General features: G+C 42.1%; 1 protein-coding gene across 2 annotated transcripts in view; it reads left to right on the top strand.

The window, feature by feature from the left end:
* The window catches only part of ARHGAP10 (Rho GTPase activating protein 10), a 283,692-nt gene that overhangs the window by 149,423 nt on the left and 110,761 nt on the right, over window positions 1–23,508 (top strand). For both annotated transcript variants that reach the window (XM_066386249.1, XM_066386238.1), the window contains exons 11-13: window positions 3,043–3,124; window positions 5,515–5,560; window positions 8,403–8,468. In XM_066386249.1, the coding sequence (XP_066242346.1) occupies window positions 3,043–3,124; window positions 5,515–5,560; window positions 8,403–8,468 (194 nt within the window). The remainder of the gene's footprint in view (window positions 1–3,042; window positions 3,125–5,514; window positions 5,561–8,402; window positions 8,469–23,508) is intronic.

Consider the following 23,508-nt stretch of genomic DNA (forward strand, 5'->3'; position numbering starts at 1 on the left):
TTTTCTGACTCAGTATTTTCTTGCCCATAGCGTCCGTCTAGAAGCCCCTCTTGAATGTTTCTCAAGTACATTCGTTTCTTTGCCATTCTGTCTCATCCTCTCAGTTTTTTGATGAGTTCTTTGTCCCCAACACTTGCCTATCTTCAGTCAGTCTGTTGTCCCCCCAGCAGCTAGTGTTTATGTACACATGCAATCTGATCATGCAGTTCTCCTACTGAAAACCTGCAGCAATGTTTAGGATAAACCAAATCCTTCGCATGTCCAGGGAGGCCCCGGAGTGGCTGGGCCCTCGGCTACCTCTCCAGCTCTCCCTTGTGCTCTCTGTGACTGGTACGTGATGAGGCTGATCCCAGTGTCTCCTGAGTGCGTTCTTTCTCTCCGGTTGCCTTCTTGGCGTAGAGGACAACTCTGGCCTATTGCTTTGACACTGCCCATGCATCCTCCAGGCCTCAGGTGAACTGTCCCTTCCCCAGCGAAGCCTAGCTCCAGGGTTAGGTCAGTACTTTCTCTTTCTTACTCTCATTGCGCCTTGAGGTGCTGATGCTGCCTGCCGACACTGGCAGCTAAGTCAGCTCACAGATATGTCTTCTTGACCGCAGCAATTCAGGATATTTGAAGCTAATTGCTTTTAGATTTGGACATGCATCTTTTGATGTTCTTATCATTTCTTCTTGTCCTCCTAGGTAGCTCGCTTGACTCATTTACCATTATCTGATTCCTTTACAATGCTCTGTATAATTGACATGAATGTGTTATTTGTAATTTGTTTACCTTCTACTTTCTCTACTAGACTGTAAGTCCTTTGTGGGTGGTTTCCCCTGCCCAGTGCCCAGCTTGTGGGAAGGCGCCCAGTAACTGATTCTTGCCCCTCTGGTGCCAGACCTGAAGCACAGTAGACAATCACTCAGCATCTGTTGAACTGAATGTTTGTAAACCCTGAGTTCTCTTCCCATTGTTGATCTTGAATGCCGTCATCTCTGCTAGTTCTGCCATTCCTGGATTAGAAAAACTGTCGACCTTCTATTATGCATTTGCTATAAGATCTTATTTTACATTTTGTACTTCAGTTCATTTAAATTAAATATTATACGCTTGAATACTTATAACTTTTAGAAAGGTCTGTGTGTGTGTGTGTGTGTGTATATATATATACAAGTATGTGTGTAATATATACATATTACAAGAATAGAGTGTTCTTGCAGACCTGAGGACCACCCCCCATGGGTAAATATTGTTTTATCACTTAACTCATGTAAAGAAAAACATCTGTGCCATCTGAAGTCTTTTCTCACAATTTTAATTAACTCCCCTGACGACGCAGTGTGGGTTTCTAAGAATAAGGGCCAGTATCTTCGCGTCCCAGTCAAGGAACTTCTGAAAACAGCTTGATTGTCTGGGCATTTTACTTTGGTTCTTGCTGCAAAAGGATATGTGTGTAGCAGCAGGGGAGGTGGAACTGGGTTCTGTGCTGCCCGTGCCGAGCTGGTGGTAAGGCCGGACCAAGACAAGGCGACGGAGAGCCGTTCTGCTGTTCGGGGGTAGGGTCGGGGGATTAGTGCTGATTTTTTTTTTTCTTTCAGAAAATTCAGAGTCTGGAGAAATGGTCATGGACATGTGCCTGTCACTTGCAACTGTAGTTATTTTATAGTGAAGTTGAAGCAAATAGCGTCCCTTCTGCTTCACAACCGTCATGTGGGGAGGAAGCATAATGCCCGTGGGAGTGAGTGTTGGGAGCACTGCTTAGTCATACTTGGCAGAGTGTTTTTGGAGCCTTATACTCTTATAAAAATTGTACTGCTTATTGAATTATAGTTGATTCTTGCAGCTTTCTTTGGTTGAAAAAAGATGATCCAATAGTTAAAAATGAGGTGAAGCACTATTATAGGAACGATGACTTTTAAACAGTATATTCAGCATCAAATGGGAATTAATATTTACTTTCCATTTCAGCCCTCAGATTTCATTGCCAGTTTTTCATGTTTTGGAGTGTTGTGTCTTTTAATTCCTTGACAGAAAAGTTTACTTTTAATACTTTTCATCAAATGTACAAATTCGAGAAACCACCGTTGGTTAAGGGAAGTTATTAATGGCTTGACACTAACCAGAGCGAGTGCAGCCCCCACAGATGAGTGGCTCCGCCCCTCAGGACCGCCCTCTCCCACTTTGGACGCCATTTGCAAGTCCCGGTTGTCACCTGTGCTTTTGGCTGACTGGCTGTGTATAAACTAAGGGTTATCGTGACCCTCTCGGGTTCAGTAATAGTATATTGGGATGTCTCAGAGTTCAGGGAAGCAGTTTACTATTGCCAATTACAGAAGAGGATATTTCCAAGGACATGAATGAACAGCCAGAGGAAGAGATATATTGGGCAAGGTATGGGGAAGAGGGTTGCAGCTTCCATGTTCTTTCTTGGCATGAGACCCTCCTGGGGCCTCCATGTGATCACCAATTTAGAAACTAAATCCTAAGGATTTTATTTTATTTTATTTTATTTTATTTATTTATTTATTTTTGGTAGAGGCTTCATTGGGTGCCAAATGATTGATTAGATTCTTGGCCATTGGTAATTGAACTAAATCTCCGGCCCCTCTCCCTTCCCAAGAAGGGTGGGGGAGGGTGGAGCTGCAAATTCCAGTTTTCCAATCACATGATCGATTTCCTTGGTGGTCAGCCCCTATCTCATGAGGCAGTTGGGAGCCCCCAGCCCCGTCCCCTCCTTTGTGTGCAAAGAGTTACAGGAATGCCAAGCATTACCTGAAGCAGTCAGACTCATCGACCCAGAGAGCCAGGGTGGTGGTGTGGCGTCGGGCAGGCAAGGGAACTGGGAGCTGTCCGTCGGGAGCGTTCTGGAGATGGCTCAGTGACGTCCTCAGCCCCGCTGAGTGGCACAGTTAACATAGCCAAGATGGTCCAGGTGATGATGTGTATTTTATCTTAAATAATTAAAAATAACATAAAACCCAAAATAGCACACTAGATAATAGAAGAAGAAAGCTTGTATTTAGCCGCCGAGGGGTAACAGACTGTTCTGGTGTCTTCCAGGCCCGGCGTCTCCCTGACCATGCAGGCGTTCTCGGAAGAGGAGCGGAAGCAGTGGCTGGAAGCCCTGGGTGGCAAAGAAGCTGTAAGAGTCATCAGTGTTTGAGTTTTCTTTCACATCCTTTGGAGTCGATGCATGTTCATTTTAATGTCATTTTTATTTTGTGGAATTTAAGAAGAAAGGTTTCCGGCTGAAACTGGTGCTTGAATTACTCTGGAGAGCATTCAGTTCTCTAGTCATCTGGCTTGAGGTGGCAGCCGTGCACACGAGACAGGTGTAGCAGTTGTTTTCATGTTTGATTTTTCACGACTGCCTCTCAGATTTGCTTTGCTGGAGATAGTCCTCTGCATTCTCCGTTCTTCTCTCCTACCTGAAGGACTTTGGGTGCAGAGCACAACCATGCTGAGCTCAGTGGAGGTGATACAGTCGCTGTGAGGCAGGGCAGGTGATACTGTACGTGACTGCTGTAGTTATGTTGCTCCATGTAACAATTTGTGATTTAGCCTCACTGAGTACTATGTGCAGTACTATGCGGCCTTATTAAATGGACCTCTGTATTCAGATCGGTTTGAGGAATACACTTAAGTCAGGGATTTATAGACCCAGAGGCACAGACATCCATTCTAGCATGACTTTCAGTCCAGTGCACTGCCGGCCTTGGGAAGTTGAGCGTTGGGCAGCTCATGTGTTGAATTGGGGATGTAGTGCGGATGATTATAGAAAAAAGCATAGAACCAATTGGAAAAATAAACTCTCCTTCCAAGTATTCTGACTCTGAATGAACTGCCAGTGCAGGTACCTGATGGGCTTCTCTGGAAAGCACTTGCCATTCTAGCAGTGTTGTTAAAAAGAAGGGGGAGTGGTTTGCCAAGGGGAGGAGGCATCGTAGATAAGTCACCAGAGAGGTGTCAGCTTAGAGCTGCCGACATGGACAGTGTTATTGGCTGTAAGGGGGCACATTGGTGAGAACATAGCAAGTCAGGGCATGGGGGTGGGCAGCAGTGCGTGCGGCACTCTCGATGTGCTGTTTCAGAAATGAAAACCCAAGTTATAGATATTAAAAGCAGATCCAATACAGGAGACTTTGTCACCCTCATAGGGAAAAAGTAGTGGTCAGATTTATGTTTCATTTTATTATATTTATCAGCATTTAGTCCCTGTAGTTTTAGTTCTGTTTGTAGAGTCTTTATTTTTTCCCATTGATTTGAGAAGAGAGAGAGAGAAAGAGAGAAAAGCATCAATGTGTTATTCCATTTAGTTGTTCTATTTAGTTGTGCACTCATTGGTTGCTTCTCATATGTGCCCTAACTGGGGATCAAACCAGCGTGACTTTGGTTTGCCAGGACAGCACTCTAGCCACTGAGCAACCCAGCCAAGGCTTGTCTGTATATTCTTAATTTGTCTCTGAAATTTAGTTGGGAGTCAGGAGTACTCCCGACATTAATAGTTACTGAGATCCAAAACAAGTTCTATTAATCCTCTACAAAAGACAGTGCAGTGACTAGGACTTACCTCCCCAGAAACTCAAAGAAGCGCTATGGAAAATGAGTTTGCGTAGAAAAAGATCACACGGCTAAGTTCTTGAGAAAGAAATCTGTTGCTAAAGGCAGTCTAACCTTGACCTCTTTAAGGAGCCAAGTAATTAATTCGAGAGACACAAAGGCAAGTCTGCAGAAAGAATATACAGTCATGCCCTGTAAATATTTTATACATACCACATACACCATAAGATTATAATGGAGCTGAAAATGTCCTGTTACCTATAATAGCCTTTGTAACATGTTAATCTCAGGTCAGCACAGATGCCTTTGTAAACAAACCTAGTGCACTGCCTGTCATACTGAAGTGTAGCACGACTTCTCATCACTGTCGTGGGCTGCTGAGCCTGGGTTCATGTTCGCGTGACGACGATCGCCTCATGATGCATTTCTCAGAATTGACCCCCATTGTTCAGCAGCACGTAACTGTATTCAGCTATGTATTTATGTGGCGACAGTTGAGATACTGCATATTTTTTGTTCAGGTGCTACTTAAGCCTTGCAAATAATGGGGAGGCACTAGAATTCTTAGAGGGATCATCTGGGATGATCACCTATCTCAGATGTAGTTGTTTCAATTTTGGACTGAAGTCATCTCTTTCTTAATTAAGTAGAAACCAGATTTTAGAAATAGTGTTGAAAAAAATAGCCTCATGGTATGGATTTCTAAGATAGAGCAGTTTGTCATTCTGAAGTTGTAAGGCTGAACATTTCCTGTTTGCATGAACTTTCAGTAAGTTCCCTAAGAATCACCGTCCCTTCATCTCACTTTGCTCCCTTGGTGAGAGACAGTGCAGAGTGAACCGTCTTTTACACTAGAACATGTGACGGTAATTCACCAATAGCAGTGGACTTTTTGCATGGACTGGGGTGTGCCTACTAGAATCATTTTTATTGATTTGTTAAAAATGTTTCCTGTTTTTTCTCTCTTACTAGCTGTTCCATAGTTTTAATAGAGCCATCATCCCAAGACCGGAAGGAAGTAAGTGCTAATTTATAACATTGTTTCTCTCCCTCTCCTGTGAGTGTCTTTGTTTTCATTGCCGATGTCAGCTTGCTGGTGCTCACCCTGTGCGCCCTCTCTGTGCTCACCCTCCAGTTGTGTTCTGTCTCTTCTCCTGAGGACCTGGACTGTTGTGACCCTCGTTGAACCATCTCTGAGCATTTAAAAAAAGTTCTTTCCCTATCATTACTTTCTCTACAAAACCCAAAATATGTTCTCTGTAATTCACTCTGATTTTTATTCGTACAGCCATAAATGAACACTAATTTTAGGCATGTGTCTTTCAGCCTCTTTAATTGTAAGTTTCTATTGGTAGGAGCTGCTTATCACGTCCCCTGTGTGCACCCCCCCCCCATTGTTCACATCCTTTATCCTTAAAGTCTCTGAGTGTGGCTATGCAAATAGTCTGTCATTGCACCTTAGAAAATAACAGTAGCCAAACGTATTCAGCTGTTCTCAGGGAATGATTTTCACATGCACTGTAAGCACTAGAGCTGAGTCAAGTACTACTCGGCTCTGTAGTCTGGATTTTTACTGAGATAGACCCAAGATATGACCAGCTTTGCTAGGTTCTTGATGAATTGACTTGTGCTATCTTTGGAGAGATTAAGGCTACATTCATCACATGTCCACAGTTGGGAAACATTATGCTGTACAACACACAATTTCAAAATTATCATGGTGTGCGTATCACTTGAGCCAGTGCTTGAATAAGAGACATCTCTTCCAGCCTGGCACTGGAGATTGACAGTGTGCCCCACAAGGTTGCAGGTATACTGGAGCTTATTCTTAACCTCTTTCTGTCCCTCCTTCTCCTTCTCTTCTGTCTTCCTCCTTTCCCTCCCTCTCCCTCCTCCTTCCTCCCTCCTCCCTCTTCCCTCACCCTCCTCCCTCTTTCCCTCCCTTCCTTTCTTCCTTCTTCTCTCTCTTCTCTTTTTACCTACTTTCCCCTTTCTCTTCCTCCCTCATTTCTTTTTTTGAGAAATGTAAAGATGCCTTTAAAAAAACATTTGGCCAAGTAGAAAGAAACACTTGCATTTTATAAAAGGTTGTGAATAGTGGATCCTTAAATAGCAAACCACTGCACAACTTTCCTCATTAAAATTCTCTTCAGGCTTAGCATTAAACCTACAAAGTTTATATTCATGGATTGTTCTGAGGAGGGGCAAGCCTCCCTTCTCCCTTGAGGGGGCAGAACCCAGAAGAATACAAGAGAGAAGAACCAGCAGGGATAACCAAGTCCGCCAGTTATAAAATAACTACATCCCATAGTTCTCTAAATGGTTGCTTAGAGCTGCTTGCAACACAAAGCAAGAAAAGCAGGATCTGTATGTAGCTACGACCAGTGATCTGGAAACCCCTTCCCCTTCGTGACCCCACCGAAACCCCCTCTCCTTGAGTCCTGGGAAACCTTAAACAAAAGAATCATGCACCCATTGCTTGGATACTGCATAGGTATATGACCTGTAAGGAAATCTGATTCGGGGAGCTCGTGCTTTGGTGCTACTGGCCTCACGTGCTCCGCCAGCTAGTAATAAATTCTCCTTCCTTCGTTAATTGTCTGAGTGTCTCCTCCATTGAGGTTGTTTTCCTGCAACAGTTCATGCTGTCCCTGAGGAGAGCCAGGAGTATCAGTGTCCCCTCGTTCTAAATACAGACTAAAGTATGTGCTTTTCCTGTTTTCATTTTGAAACAGGAATTGTCTTTTGTTAGGGTGCTCCAATATGCTAGCCTAGTCCATGGGCAAGAGTCCGAATTAGAGAAAAAATAAAATTATATTCACAATAATCTTTTCTGCTACATGAATCATCTGTTTTAAATTTGTTGTGAAAATAATAAAATATTATTTTATAGTGCTTAGAGCATTGTATAAAATATGAAATTCTTTTTGAAGCTCATGACTCAAATAATATCAAATAATATTTTTAAAAAGTGTTCCTTAAATATTTTTCCTTAGGTTTTTTGTTTTTTGGGTTTTTTTTTTTTTTTAATATTTTTCTGAAGTTGGAAACGGGGAGGCAGTCAGACAGACTCCCGCATGCGCCTGACTGGAATCCACCCGGCATGCCCACCAGGAGGCGATGCTCCGCCCATCTGGGGTGTTGCTCTGTTGCAACCAGAGCCATTCTAGCGCCTGAGGCAGAGGCCATGGAGCCATCCCCAGCGCCTGGGCCATCTTTGCTCCAATGGAGCCTTGGCTGGGGGAGGGGAAGAGAGAGAGAGAGAGGAAGGAGAGGGGGAGGGGTGGAGAAGCAGATGGGCGCTTCTCCTGTGTGCCCTGGCCGGGAATCGAACCCGGACTCCTGCATGCCAGGCCGACGCTCTACCACTGAGCCAACCGGCCTGGGCCAATATTTTTCCTTAGGTTTTAAAAAACAGTATGCGTTATTTCTCCAACTATCAAGTAATTTTACAACCTTCACTCATATAATTTAAAAAAACTGAGCCGTTGTTGTAACTTTGGCAAAATGTATCTTAACAATTTTTATAGACAGCTTCCCCTAAAGATTTTTATCACTTTTTTTCCTCTGTTTAATGTAAATTATATTTATGAATATAGGAATAATTTTAAATTATAAATTGATTTGTAAATTATTGATATTGATAGTTGTCCTAATATTCCAGTAAGCACTCCTCTAAATATTGATATATGAAATTTTCATTTACATTATTTCAGTTGGAAATACATAGCTTTTAGCTTTCTTTTTTTAATAGGAAGATAAAAATTAAAGGAGTTCAAATAATTTTTCCTGTTTTGTAAGGAAGAGAAACGTAAGGAATAAATTGTGCCCTTGATATATTTTACAACTGTTTCTTTTAGGTGCACAGTTGGATCAGATGGGATTCACAATTCTCAGAAAATGCATCAGTGCAGTCGAAACACGAGGTAACACGATTGTCTGAATCATTTTATTCATGAAAGGCGATAGGTATGTAAAGTCTAAGAGTCATTTATGCTGCTTGACCGCACCGCTGAGTGTTGTCCAGTGAAATACTTCAGGATGCAGTGCACATCCTCTGGGTCAAAGATGTGGTTGTTTGTTTATGCCCACAGGGTGGGATTTCCTTCCTTATCTGCATATTCCCGCCCTGCTTTGAAACGGGAACTCAGTGCCTAAGCGGGAATCTTAGGGGAATCCGTAGTGTTGGACTGCGGTCTGGGTCACTTTTTGTTCATGCTTTATGAAGATATTCCCATCTTCCATTGTCACGCTGGCCTCCACTTAAAACATACGCTTCACTGGTGTCTAATTTACATGTAACAAAGCTCACTGATTTCAACAATACGGTCTGTTGAGTTTTGACACAATGTATACAGTTGTGGAACTACTGCCATCCTAGGTTGCTGTCTCCTCTCAAAATTCCTTTGCACCTCTTTGCAATCCATCCCTGTTCCTCCTTGGCCCATGACGGCCACTGAGCCACTTTTTATCACTCTAGGTCTGTCTGGGTTTTTTGTTTTCTTTTCTTTTCTTTTAGCATTTTATATACATGGAATCATACAGTATATGGTCTTTTCAGCCTGGCTTCTTTATTTAGCATAATGCTTTTGAAATTCATCGTGTTGGGTGTACCCTGAGCTCATTTTCTTTTTGTTGCGAGGTAGTCTTTCATTATCTAGATAAACTGAATTTGTTGATCTGTTCACTTGTTGATAAATGTTTGTGTTGCTTCCGGATTAAATTTCAGTGCAGCTTTCCTCATGGAAAAGCTGGCAGGCATTCTCTTTAGAGCCCCCAGGGTGACCCAGGGCTCTGGGACTTTGCGGCCAACTCAGCGGACTTGAGGGAAACTGAGTACTGAGTTTGTTCCACAAACAGGCTTTCTGGCGGTTGAATTTCTCTTTGTTAAGAGACCTAGTGAAGCACGGATAAATCGAATACTTAATTCACTTCCCTGCATGTGTACTCCTGTCTGACTTTGGACAACTTAGTGAGATGAAGCATTGCCTTCGTGTTTTCTATCAGATCCAGGTCCTTGTTATAAGGAGCCAGGACTGTGGCCTGTGAAATTGGAGCACTGGATCTGAGCTGCTTTATGATTCTGGGATTTACACATCCATTACAAAGACCCAGCCACAGGGAGCCTCTTCTCCCATGCTCTCTTACAGTGGCCATTCGGGTTATGACCGGTTCCCTTTATTTCAACCCGCACTGACATTGAGCTGACAGATGTCTTCATTTTCCTAGAGCTTCGAGAATTTCCAAACTTTAGGAAAAAACCTGTGATTTTCATTCTTTCTCACTTTCTCATTTGTGTTTCTGTTTTTTCTGAGCCTCTGAAGAACCTTGATAGTATTACTTACATGCTTATTATTTTGATAAATTAAATTCTTTCCCTCAAAAGTAAGAGGCTCGTGGACAGCAGAGTAGCAGGCTTAGAAAGGTAAATAGAGAGTGGGGGCTGGGCCACATGTGGGGTGCCTTTGTGGGAAGGAGCCTGGAATTCTTTCTGGGGTGGGGGCTTCCACAGGGGCCGTTGCTGGTTTGGTATGATACAGATGCGATCAGACAGCATGGATACATCGGAGTGATTTAGCAAATGTAGTTGTCACATTCAGCAGTTGGTTGGACGTAAGAGGTCAGAGTTCTGCCAGGAATTGCACTGTCAGGTATATGCTTAGAAAACAAAGACTGTCAGGGAAACTGAAAGGTCAGTGGCAGACCTGATGACATATATCAGGACCACCAGGGGTGCCTCTTGAAAGTGCAGCTTCCAGGGTTCACTGCAGCTCTGGTGAATCAGCACTGGTGCTGGCTGGGCCTCTGCGTTTGACACTGTGGTCCAATGGGGCAGTTGAACGGAGGGAGGAATTGCCTCGTCTGCATTCAGGGCGTAGTTGAAGCCACAAGGGCTTTTCTGAGCAAGTAGACTTCATGCCGGACCCGGGCCTGGATCTACCGTGGGCGCATTCTGTTCCACTCCTTTGTTCCTCCTGGGCCGCTGAAACCCCAGCGACTCGGGGCTTCCCCGAGGACCAGTGCCGTAAGCTGGATTTGGAGGAATTGTCCAGGCTCACGGATGAGGGGGGTGTCGGGGAAGGATTGTGGCAGAGGGAAGAGGAGGGATTACGGTATAGACATTTGAAGGAAGGAGAGGCATCTGGGACCTAACTCGTAGATGCAGAGAACAAACTGGTGGTTGCCAGAGAGAAGGGGGTGCAGAGGTGGGAGAAACGGAAAGGGATTACGGAATACAGACTTCCAGGTATAAAGTAAGTCACAGGGATGTAATGGACAGCATCGGGAATGTAGGCAATAATATCATAATGACTATGGTTACTAGACTTATTGGGGTGATCACTCTGTGATATTTATGTATATATGGTGAAACACTGTGTTGTACACCCAAAACTAATATACTGTTGTATGTCAGGTGTAATTTTAAAAAACTAAAAATAAAGAAAGCCATTGGCCAAGACCAGAGGACTGACCAGAGAGGATTGCGGAGGAAGGGCAGCGCTCGGTTACATGGAAGAAGGGTTATTTTTCTGGGGCTTGATGAGGAGTTGTCAGGTTTAAGCTTCAAAATAGTGTAATAAGAGGCATTTTGGGAAGATTCTTAACCTCTTGGGCCCTTAATTTCTAAAAGAATGTAACTAGGAATTTCATACTGTCTACCTCAACACGTTTGTGAGGATAAAAGAGCTAATTTTTGTCCATAGTAGATATTCATTAACTGTATTTATATCCTCTTTCCAGCCTCCCCCCTGACTTCTTTTAATTGTGAAATGTCCATGTTCCTCCTTTAGTGATTATATTGTATGGTGGCATTAGTTACACTTTATATATTTATCTTCACTCATTCCTTGGAGTAGAGAGAATGTCTTAATTTTTTCTTGCCCTATTCCATTTCTAAGTACAAGTCAGTGTCTTGTGCGCGCGCACACACACAGATATATATAGTAAGCACTTTGTAAGCAATTGCTTTTTGCTTTGGTATTCATAGATTTGGTTAAAATGCCCTAATTAGCAATGTTTTATGTGTTCTAACAGTTTGTAAAATTATTGGAAGAACTTATTCTTCTCTATGTGGCTGGAATCAGTACTTTCAAGTAACACATAGGATTCGTTTTCACAGTTTTATCTTTCTGAAGCCTGGGAAATACCTTAGACATAGATAGAAAGATGTATTATGTAACCTGTGGAAGAGTCTTATGGTTTTAGACCTTGGGGACTCATTACCTAATTTCTTAAAAAGGAACACATTGCCCATCCCTCGTTTTTCAGGTGTATGCATTGTAAACTATATAAAAACCAAGTAAGACTCTTTTGCTTAAAAATTTCTTTTAGTTGCTATTTTTTAAATAATCATGACTTAAAACTAAATTTGCATGCCACTTTTGTTTATGAAGTTTCCCTTAAAAAAATCTTCCATATGTGAATAATTTGAATATTCACTTTAATTTCTAGAGCATGGCATTAAAATGTCGGTCTAGGCAAGCTGTCAGTTATCAGATTCAGCCTTGGTAACAAGCTGTGAATTCATGGGACGGAAGGAGGAAGCCACCTCTAAGATGCAACAGTCTGAAATTTGTTGCAGGGGAAAGTGAATTTCTCTTTCTTTGAAAAGTAAAATTTTAGGTTTTTGTAAAGTCTTTCTAAGGTTGAGGATTTTTCTGCTTCCAGAGGACTTCTGAAATTGTGTGGTTTCTCAAGATGGGCCTGGAAGAAGAGAAGAATGTAGAGTTTTAGTATCAATATTTGTGGGAGGGAGGATGCCCAAATGTGAACTTGCAATATATTTTTCCACGACTTCCCGTTAATCTGAAATTGCCAAGGGCAAATTATGTGCAAAAGGAAGAAAATAAAGAACAGCTGTCCCCTAAAATTTACAGCAAGTAAATGAGAGTTTTTTTGCTCACTGCCTCCTTTTTAATCATAATATAATGGGTGTGAGATGAGTGTGGTTGGGTACAGAGGACAGTCTCCTGTGGGAGGGAGCTGAAGAGTCTTGTGGTGTCTGCAAAAATGCAAATGCAAAACTGAAATACTAAATCCGGGCGAGTCAGGACTGATTATTCATCGTCTCAATTTGTAGTCTTTATTTGCTTTAAGAACAAACAAGCTTCCAAAGCTCTGAGCTTCCAGATGAATGATTGAATAAGATTAATAGGGACAAATGGTTGACTGTCTTGCTGCTTGCTAGGTTTTGTGTGTTTGGTTTAGATTCTGATGAGGTCCCTGGCATTTTATGGTAAGGCTCCAAAGACACTCTTAACGTAGTTGTGAAGAGCATGCGCTCAAAAAACAGTCTTGTTTAGAAGACTTATTAGCTCTGCAACCAAGCTAGTTACTTAACCTTTCTGTGTCTTGGTTTTTACCAGGTGACATAGGGGCTAATGGTAGTCTCTCCGTCACAGGGTTGTAAGAATGCTTGAGGCATTGGCCCGTATTGGGTGCTCAGGAAATGTGTGTTACTTGTTTAGAGATCAGTCTATTAAGAGAGGCCAATCATACTCAGGTAGTCTCATCATTATTTCAAGAGTCTGGGAGGACTGAGAAACTTTGTTTAGATTTTTTTGTTGTTGTTTTTTAAAAAATGTTACTTATTGATTTTAGCGAGGAGAGAGAAAGGGGAAGGAGGAGCAGGAAGCATCAGCTCCCATATGTGCCTGGACCAGGCAATCCTAGGGTTTTGAACCAGTGACCTCAGCATTCTAGGTCAATACTTTACCCACTGCACCACCGCAGAAAAATTCCAAAGGTGGAATCCGCCACCCCCAATAGACTGAGAGAGGCCTCACACTGAGGAATCTGCTGTGCGGATTCTGCAGTGTAAAAGATCTGCTTCCTATGGAAGTCTATTGGGGGTGGCGGATTCCACCTTTGGAATTTTTCTGCTCTAGGAAAAGTTCTAGCGTGGAAAAAATTAAGCAACATGCTCTATATTTGAGCGGAATCTGCTGCGGCCTCCCATTGACTTGAATAGGAGAGGAAGAAATGTGTCGGAACTGCATTTCTGCCGTACAGGGGATCTCTCTTCTGTGGAATCCACGGGTCTCCCATTGAAGTAAATGAGATGTGGATTCCACCACAGAAACCGCTGCTTTATAGTATGAAAGAGCTCTGAAAGATACCATGCTGTGCAGAAACTGCAGTGTATCCTATGACGTAGTTCACACTGTTCTATATAGAAAACTTGCCACTAATCTGGAAAAAACAGATCCATTAATTAAGCAGCTATTTACGGAATGGTAGCCCCAATACACTAGGTAAGGAGGTCCATTAGTAATAAATATTTCTCAATATATAATTAAATATTGTTTTTGTGATTAATCACTATGTTTAAATTATGTTTGATTTGTAGTAATGAGAATACATAATGCACATCAGGTATTTACATTCCGAATCATAACTGTAGCAAAATTACAGTTATGAAGTAGCCACCAAAATTAGTTTTTGGTTTGGGGTGACCGCAACATGAGGAACTATATTGCGGGGTCATGGCATTAGAAAGGTGGAGAACCACTGGATTAAATGATCCGATCAAAAGGCATAGGGTAACTGCATGGATAAGAAAACAGGACCCATACATATGCTGTCTACAAGAGACTCACCTTAAATCAAAACATGCACATAGACTGAAGATAAAAGGATGGAAAAAAAAATTCATGCAAATGGAAATGAAAAAAAAGCTGGGGTAGCAATACTTATATCAGACAAAATGGACTTTAAAACAAAGACTATATAGTAAGATATAAAGAAGGTCACTACATAATGATAAAGGGAGCAATCCAACAGGAAGATATAACTGTTATAAATATCTACGCACCTAATATAGGAGCACTTAAATATATAAAGCAGACTGATGGATTTAAAGGGCGAGATCAACAGCAATACTATAATAGTAGGGGATTTCAATACCCCACTAACATCACTAGGTAGATCCTCAAGAAAGAAAATTAACAAACAGCAGACTTAAAGGACATACTAGATCAACTCGATTTATTAGATATCTTCAGAACCTTTCACCCTAAAACAGGAGAATATACATTTTTTTTCAAGTGCTCATTCTCTAGAATAGACCACATGTTAGGGCACAAAAGTGGTCTCAACAAATTTAAGAAGATTGAAATCATATCAAGCACTTTCACTGACCACAATGGCATGAAACTAGAAATCAACCACAATAGAAAAACTGAAAAATACTCAAACACTTGGAAACTAAATAGCATGTTATTAAATAACGAAAGGGTTAACAATGAGATCAAAGAAGAAATTAAAAAATTCCTAAAAACGAACGATAATGAGTATACATCAACTCAAAATTTATGGGACACATCAAAAGCAGTCCTGAGAGGTAAGTTCATAGCATACAGACATATATCAAGAAGCTAGAGAAAGCTCAAGTAAACATCTTGACCCTCCATCTAAAAGAACTTGAAAAAGAACAGCAAGTAAATCCCAGAGCTAGTAGAAGGAAGGAAATAATAAAGATCAGAGCAGAAATAAATGACATAGAGGCTAAAGAAACAATACTGAGGATCAATAAAACCAGAAGCTGGTTCTTTGAAAAGGTAAACAAGATCGATGAACCTTTAACCAGACTCATTAAGAAAAATAGAGGACTCAAATAAATAAAATTAGAAATGAGAATGGAGAAATAACAACTGACACAACAGAAATACAAAACATTGTAAGAAAATACTATAAAGAAATGTATGCCAAAAAACTAGACAACCTAGATGAAATGGACAAATTCCTTGAAACATATAATCTTCCAAAAATTAATCTGAAAGAATCAGAAAACCTAAACAGACCGATTACAACAAATGAGATTGAAATAGTTATCAAAAAATTCCCAAAAAAGAAACGTCCTGGGCCTGATGGCTTCACAAGTGAATTCTACCATCTATTCAAACAAGAACTAACTCCTATCCTTCTCAAGCTATTTTAAAAGATTCAAGAGGAAGGAAGACTTCCAAGCTCTTTTAATGAAGCAAGTATAATTCTGATTCCAAAACCAGGCAAAGACAACACAAAGAAAGAAAATTATAGGCCAATATCCCTGATGAATTTAGAGGCTAAAAGCCTCAACAAAATATTAGCAAACCAGATCCAGCAATATATGAAAAAAATAATACACCATGATCAAGTGGGATTTATTCTTGGGAGGCAAGGCTGGTACAATATTTGCAAATCAATCAATGTGATTCATCACATAAACAAAAGGAAGGAGAAAAACCACATGATAATTTCAATAGATGCAGAAAAAGCATTTGATAAAAGCCAGCACCCATTCATAATCAGAACTCTCAGCAAAGTGGGAATACAGGGAACATACCTCAACATGATAAAAGCCATCTATGAGAAACCCACAGCCAACATCATACTCAATGGGCAAAAATGAAAAGCAATCCCCTTAAGATCAGGAACAAGGCAGGGGTAAACCCTTTCACCACTTTTATTCAACATAGTTCTGGAAGTCCTAGCCACAGCAATCAGACAAGAAAAAGAAATAAAAGGCATCCAAATTGGAAAAGAAGAAGTAAAACTATTATTATTTGCAGATGATATGATATTGTATATAGAAAACCCTAAAGTCACAGTCAAAAAACTACTAGACCTGATAAATGAATTCAGCAAGGTGGCAGGATATAAAATTAATATTCAGAAGTAAGAGGCATTTTTATACACCAACAATGAACAGTCAGAAAGAGAAATTAAGGCAGCAATCCTGTTTATCATTGCAACCAAAAAAATAAAGTACCTAGGAATAAATTTAACCAGGGAGATTAAAGACTTGTACTCACAAAATTATAAAACATTGATAAAAGAAATCAGGGAAGATACAAACATGTGGAAGCATATGCCGTGCTCATGGTTAGGAAGAATAAACATCATTAAAATGTCTATATTACCCAAAGCAATTTATAAATTCAATGCAATATCGATTAAAATACCAATGACTTCCTTCAAAGATATAGAACTCATATTCCAAAAATTTATACGGAATCAAAAGAGAACACGAATAGCCTCAGCAATCTTGAAAAGGAAGAATAAAGTGGGCGATATCACACTTCCCAATATCAAGTTATACTACAAGGCCATTGTACTCAAAACAGCCTGGTACTGGTATAAGAACAGGCATATAGATCAATGGAACAGAACTGAGAACCCAGAAATAAACCCACACTTTTATGGACAACTGATATTCGACAAAGGAGGTAAAAGCATACATTGGAGTAAAGACAGCCTCTTCAACAAATGGTGTTGGGAAAATTGGACAGCTACCTGCAAAAAATGAAACTAGACCAACTTATAGCATTCACAAAAATAAACTCAAAATGGATAAAAGACTTAAATGTAAGCCGTGAAACCATAAGCATCTTAGAAGAAAACATAGGCAGTAAGCTCTCTGACATCTCTCGCAGCAATATATTGATATTTGCCAATTTATCTCCTCAGGCAAGTGAAATAAAAGACAGGATAAACAAATGGGACTATATAAAACTAAAAAGCTTCTGCACAGCTAAATACAATGAGGATAGAATAAAAAGATAAACTATACAATGGGAGAATATATTTGACAATACGTCTGATAAGGGGTTAATAACCAAAATTTATAAAGAACTTGTAAAACTCAATACCAGGAAGACAAACAATTCAATCAAAAAATGGGTGAAAGAAATGAATAGACACTTCTCCAAAGAGGACATACAGATGGCCAATAGGCATATTAAGAAATGCTCAACATCACTAATCATTAGAGAAATACAAATTAAAACCACAATGAGATATCACCTCACACCAGTTAGAATGGCACTCATCAACAAAACAACACAGAATAAGTGCTGGCGAGGATGTGGAGAAAAGGGAACCCTCCTGCACTGCTGGTGGGAATGCAGACTGGTGCATCCACTGTGGAAAACAGTATGGAGATTCCTGAAGAAATTAAAATCGAACTGCCTTTTGACCCAGCTATTCCACTTTTAGGAATATACCCCAAGAACTCCATAGTACTGTTTGAAAAGAAGAAATGCACCCCCATGTTTATGGCAGCATTGTTCACAATAGCAAAGATCTGGAAACAGCCCAAGTGTCCGTCAGAGGATGAGTGGATTGAAAAGCTTTGGTACATATATACTATGGAATACTACTCAGCCATAAGAAATGATGACATCGGATCATTTACAACAACATGGATGGACCTTGATAACATTATACTGAGCGAAATAATAAATCAGAAAAAACTATGAACTATATGATTCCATATATAGGTGGGACATAAAAATGAGACTCAGAGACATGGACAAGAGTGTGGGGGTTACGGGGTGGGGGGGGAGGAGAGGGAGGGAGTTGGGGGAGGGGAGGGGCACGAAGAAAACCAGTTAGAAGGTGACGGAAGACAATTGGACTTTGGGTGGTGGGAATGCAGCATAATCAAGTGTCAAAGTAACCTAGAGATGTTTTCTCTGAACATATGAACCCTGATTTATCAATGTCACCCAATTAAAATTAATTTTAAAAAAAAGGGGAAAAAAAAAAAAGAATCCTTCAAGACTACCCAGAATTGTTTTGTCCCAGATGGAGGGGCCTGTGGCAGCAGGGTCAGCTGCTTCCAGGCCTTTTCTAATGTTCCGACCTCTACAGAGCAGGGATTCGAGGAACCTTGCCAGTTGCAACAGCCAGCTCTTGCCTTGACTTCGAGTCTCTTTGCTGATTTATATAAGTAACATTCTGTTATGACTTACACTTAAGCTGTGTGAATGATGAGTTTGAAAATAAGATACACCTTTATTTAGCTGTCCCCTCCATTCTAGCTTATTTTCATACTTTCCTATTTTTGGACCATGCACATGTGAAATGAGCTTGAGTCAACACTTTCTGGGTGTTTCCTATAGAAAAGATACTGGAGGAAAAAATGGTGCAGAAATGGTTCCTGGTCTTAAAGGTTAGCTTCCATCTAGTTTCCAGATAGTGAAGGCTTTGAGATTTTATGCTACTTCTTTGTGAACAAATTATTCTGCGTAGTTTCATGGGTGCTGGTAGAGGACATAAGACCCCTGGACCAGAGAGGAAGGACAGCTTCTCACTCTCAGCAGCCACAGTATCACATTTCATGTTAGTACCCTGAGCCCTGTTTCCCCAGGTCACTGCAAAGGGGGTCAGATGATATTTGCACACACAGTAGGAGAAGAATTTTGAATTTAGGAAACTGGACTCTTAATAGTGGGCACGCATGTCTGTTCTTTGATCTAGTTGGTGTCGTCATTTCTGTTTTCCAAAATCGCACATAGACCTGCTCTTTGCTCCAGAGGGAGATACTGGAGTAGATGTTGTCACCTACTCTGCGCGTTGCTGGCAGAGGAGGTCAGTGGGCAGATCCCAGGTGTAAGGTTGAGACACCACCAGGTTTGATCAGTGATGTGTTCAAATCTCTGACAGGAAGTGGAATTGATGGGAGTGGGTGGCTGGGGGAGATGGGAGATAGAATGGCTGGTTGGGTTTTAGAAATAATCCAGATAAAAGATGATGGAGATATAAACTGAGGCATTGTCAATGGGAAGAAGGGATAGATAGGAAGAGAGACTAGTTAGAAAAACAGAATCTGGTGAGCTGCTGGCTGTAGGAGGTAAGGGAAAAGTACAAGTAGAAACTGACTCTAAGCCTGCCAGCCCAGGTCATTGATGACATCTTGAGCCAAGACAGAGAATGCAGAGAATGCAAGAGGAGCAGGTGGTTTGGGAGGAATATCGATGGGTTTTAGATATTCAGAATTCTAGGTACCTGTGATGTTTCTGTCGGAAGTAGAGTGAAGGTGAGAGGGGATGTTGGGTATCGTTTTCAGAGAGGTAAAGTGTTTTTTGTTGTTGTTTTTTTTACAGGGACAGAGAGAGATTCAGAGAGAGGGATAGTTAGGGACAGACAGACAGGAACTGACAGGAACCGAGAGAGATGAGACGTATCAATCATCAGTTTTTTGTTGCGACACCTTAGTTGTTCACTGATTGCTTTCTCATATGTGCCTTGACCGTGGGCCTTCAGCAGACTGAGTAACCCCTTGCTCGAGCCAGCGACCTTGGGTCCAAACTGGTAAGCTTTTTCCTCAAGCCAGATGAGCCCGCGCTTAAGCTGGTGACCTTGGGGTCTCGAACCTGGGTTGTCCGCATCGCAGTCCGATGCTTTATCCACTGCGCCACCGCCTGGTCAGGCAGAGAGAGGTAAAGTTTTGATGTCAGAAAGACCTTCGGGTAGATGGTGAGATAAGACAGTAATGGAGCAAAGGGCAGACTCTTTGGGGATCTTTGCACTTAGGGAATGGGAGGAAGGACACATAGGACATGGATGGGTTTAGTGGTTGTGAAGGCAAGAAGCTAGAGACTAGCTGGGTGGTAAGGGTCCTGTTTCTCACGTGCGTTTCCACAAGTACCCTAAGAGACAGTGGTATTCTCCATCTCATGTGAGCAGCGGAAGTGAAGAGACATGGTTTGATTTGGGTTGAATCTCAGACGAAAGCCGCAGACAAATTGAGATCTAACACTGAGCTTTTAAAGCCATTGCCTTCAACCACAGCAAGCATTCTGCAGCTGGAGCTTCTGAGGAGTTGACGAAGAACAAAAAAAAAATAAAGAGGAGACACATTTTTAAAGAACAGAAGTGATTTGACACTGTAGACAATAGTAAGGGGAAGTAGGGAGGGAAGATTTAAGTATCTCTGAAGGGCCCATCTAGCTGTGAGATGGAAGTTACGCCTCCCTGCCTTCTTTCTGTGCCAACTCCATCCGGGACCTCAGCAGGTACGCTGTCAGCCCAGGAAGGATTTGCTTGCTTTGCCGAGAATTGCAGCACCGTGGGAAGTCTCCTGGTGGTAGACACGATGACATTATGGAATCTGCATCTGGCAGTATTTTAAATCCTGATATGCAGCATTTTGTTTTTCTGAGTACCGTGTACTCTAGCTCCCTAACCCTGTGAAACTCAGTAGGCAGTTGAGCAGGTCTTATTTATTACGCTTTAGGTGCATACGAAGAGTCTGAGGTCCAGAACCAGTTACGGGTGACCTAACCGAGGCTGTGAGATACACCGTTCCTTCAAGCTAACACCGAGGACAGGCCGAAGGCCACACTGAATGAATCGTGGTTACAGCCTCTGTTAGAGCCTAGGAAACAGCAAGACATTTGACAACTGGGGGAAGTTTGGGCCCCCAAGTGTTAACAGAGAAAGAGGAAACTCCTTGTCATTCTGTAGCTTTTCTCCAGCCCCAGACTAGGCAGCCTGCCCACTGGCTTGGGTGGTTGTACACGGAATGGCAACAAGTCTGGGGGTTGTCCGATCTGAAGCAAAAATACTTTTCTCCGGTGTTGGTTAGAAACTAGAAATGAGAGCAACCACACAGGGTGTTGGGAATCTACAGTCCATTCTCACCCTAGTACAGAAGGTAGAAGCTAATAAACCGAATTGTGTTTGAACTTGAATTTGTGGTGAGACTTACAGTCAAGTCTGGATGTGTCTGCAGAGCCCTGAAATCAGTGAGATGCTGGGTTGGATCTGGGCTTGGGTGTCTGCCCTTTGCCTTGTTAGTATTTCTCCCGTCGCCTGGGAAGGGAAGCCGTGACAGGAGGAGCTGGCGTGGTGCGGCTGCCCCCGCGGGCCAGGCTGTGGGGTTCTGCGCCCAGCCTCGGGTTGGTTTGGCTGTGGGGGCCGAGCAAGTGAAATCGTAAGCGCTTTCCACAGAGTGCCTGCGGCGGAGGCCGTCCATCATAGCCCAGATGTGGATTTACAGACACGGTCCGCAAGGCCAGCCCGAAGGGAAAGGCAGCACTTGGGAGGAAGAAAGTGCAGATCCGTTTCTGGCAGATAGTAGCTCTCCGTAATGTTTTCCTCCCTGCTGCCCAAGTCGTTCTGATCCAGGGGAGAAATTCCACATGTTATTGGTGAACAGGCATTTTATATTTTCCATGAGTCATTTGTATTAAATAAACGTTGACTCTCCTCCCAACATGTGCTCCGTTTTATGGGAGTGGGCCGTGCACTACCTGCTGCGGCAGGGAGGACTTTTACATTGATTGTGCCCCAGCTAGTTTGATATTAATTTTGAATTTCGTGCTCAGTGAAAGATTTGAATGAGTGTTTGGTATGTGAGGCTCAGGCGAACGCTTGACAAACAGAATCTCCATTAATTTTCACAGCAACCGCATTCGGTCATTAGCCTCAGTTATCGGGTAAAGCAGCTGAGATGCAGGCAGACCCAGGAACTTGCCTCTTCGTACAGCTGGGAGGTCGTTAAGTTGGAGGTTTCCAGGCTATCAGTAGCCTTAACCTGTAATCATTTATATCTCACTTAACAAATTTGGTTTCCAGGATACTTTTAAAAATTATTTATTTATTTATTTATTTATTTATTTATATTTTATTTTAGTGAGAGGAGGGGAGGCAGAGACAGACTCCTGCATGGGCCACAACCAGGATCCACCTGACATGCCCGCTAGGGGGCGATGCTCTGCCCCTCTGGGGCCCTTGCTCCATTGCAGCTGGAGCCATTCCTTAGCGCCTGAGGTGGAGGCCATAGAGCCATCCTCAGTGCCCAAGGCCAATGCACTTGAACCTATCGAGCCATGGCTGCAGGAGAGGAAGAGAGAATGAGAGAGAGAAAGAGAGAGGAGAGAGAGAGAAGGGGGAGGAGTGGAGAAGCAGATGGGCACTTCTCCTGTGTGTCCTGACTGGGAATCAAACCTGGGACCTCCACACGCTGGGCCAATGCTCTACTGCTGAGCCAACGGGCCAGGGCCGCCTTTTTTTATTTTTTATGATGGGACCAACATCTACACAGATTAAAGTGACACTGTTATTTTGAGCTTCTCATCTTTGTACAGTTGTAATCTTCAAATGCTCCCAGTGCTTAGAAATCATTCCTTATTCTGCCTTTTGTAGTACTGAGCACAATAGTACGTGTTAAAAATAATGCATTCTGCTTCTAAAGTGTCATAATTCTGAAATTCTGTAAATACAATACTTTAAATTTGTGGTGTTGAATGTTGCGTTCCTTTGATGGAATGGAGAACTCATTCTTGGTTCTCTTTATATTTAAAAATAATTTAATATAAACATGCACTTTTGGCCCTGGCCGGTTGGCTCAGCGGTAGAGCGTCAGCCTGGCGTGCGGGGGACCCGGATTCGATTTCCGGCCAGGGCACATAGGAGAAGCGCCCATTTGCTTCTCCACCCCCCACCCCCTTCTTCCTCTCTGTCTCTCTCTTCCCCTCCCGCAGCCAAGGCTCCATTGGAGCAAAGATGGCCCGGGCGCTGGGGATGGCTCCTTGGCCTCTGCCCCAGGCGCTAGAGTGGCTCTGGTCGCGGCAGAGCGACGCCCCGGAGGGGCAGAGCATCGCCCCCTGGTGGGCAGAGCGTCGCCCCTGGTAGGCGTGCCAGGTGGATCCCGGTCGGGCGCATGTGGGAGTCTGTCTGACTGTCTCTCCCCATTTCCAGCTTCAGAAAAATACTAAAAAATAAAAAAAATAAACATGCACTTTTGACAGAACCTTAAAATGTTCGAAGTTGCCCAGTATCTTAGAAAGATGTCTGTGTATGACCCTATTTATTTTTATGTAACTTAGCAGAGTGGATAGCCTGGAAAGTGCTTATTATACTGAGACCTTTAAACAGGGTTTATTGAAGATTAGGTATAAATATATGTAAAGTACACATTGTGAAAATTTTTTATAATTCACCTGTGACCAGCAGTATTCACGAGCCTTGGCATTGCTTGTCTTTGCGTCTCTTGTATAGCATATCTGTCTGCACCGTTTTGCTTGGTATTTTTTCACAGGTTTTTCCTGAACATTTTACCTTTTATTTGTATTTTTCCTTTTATTTCCAAGAATCTTTCATGATTGCTTAATATTTATAACTATATAAACATATCATTATAAAACTTATTTATAATTATACAACTTTATGAATATATAAATATTAATCTTGTTC

Source organism: Saccopteryx leptura, chromosome 1 (assembly GCF_036850995.1).
Source record: "Saccopteryx leptura isolate mSacLep1 chromosome 1, mSacLep1_pri_phased_curated, whole genome shotgun sequence".
In the NCBI taxonomy this organism is placed as follows: domain Eukaryota; kingdom Metazoa; phylum Chordata; class Mammalia; order Chiroptera; family Emballonuridae; genus Saccopteryx; species Saccopteryx leptura.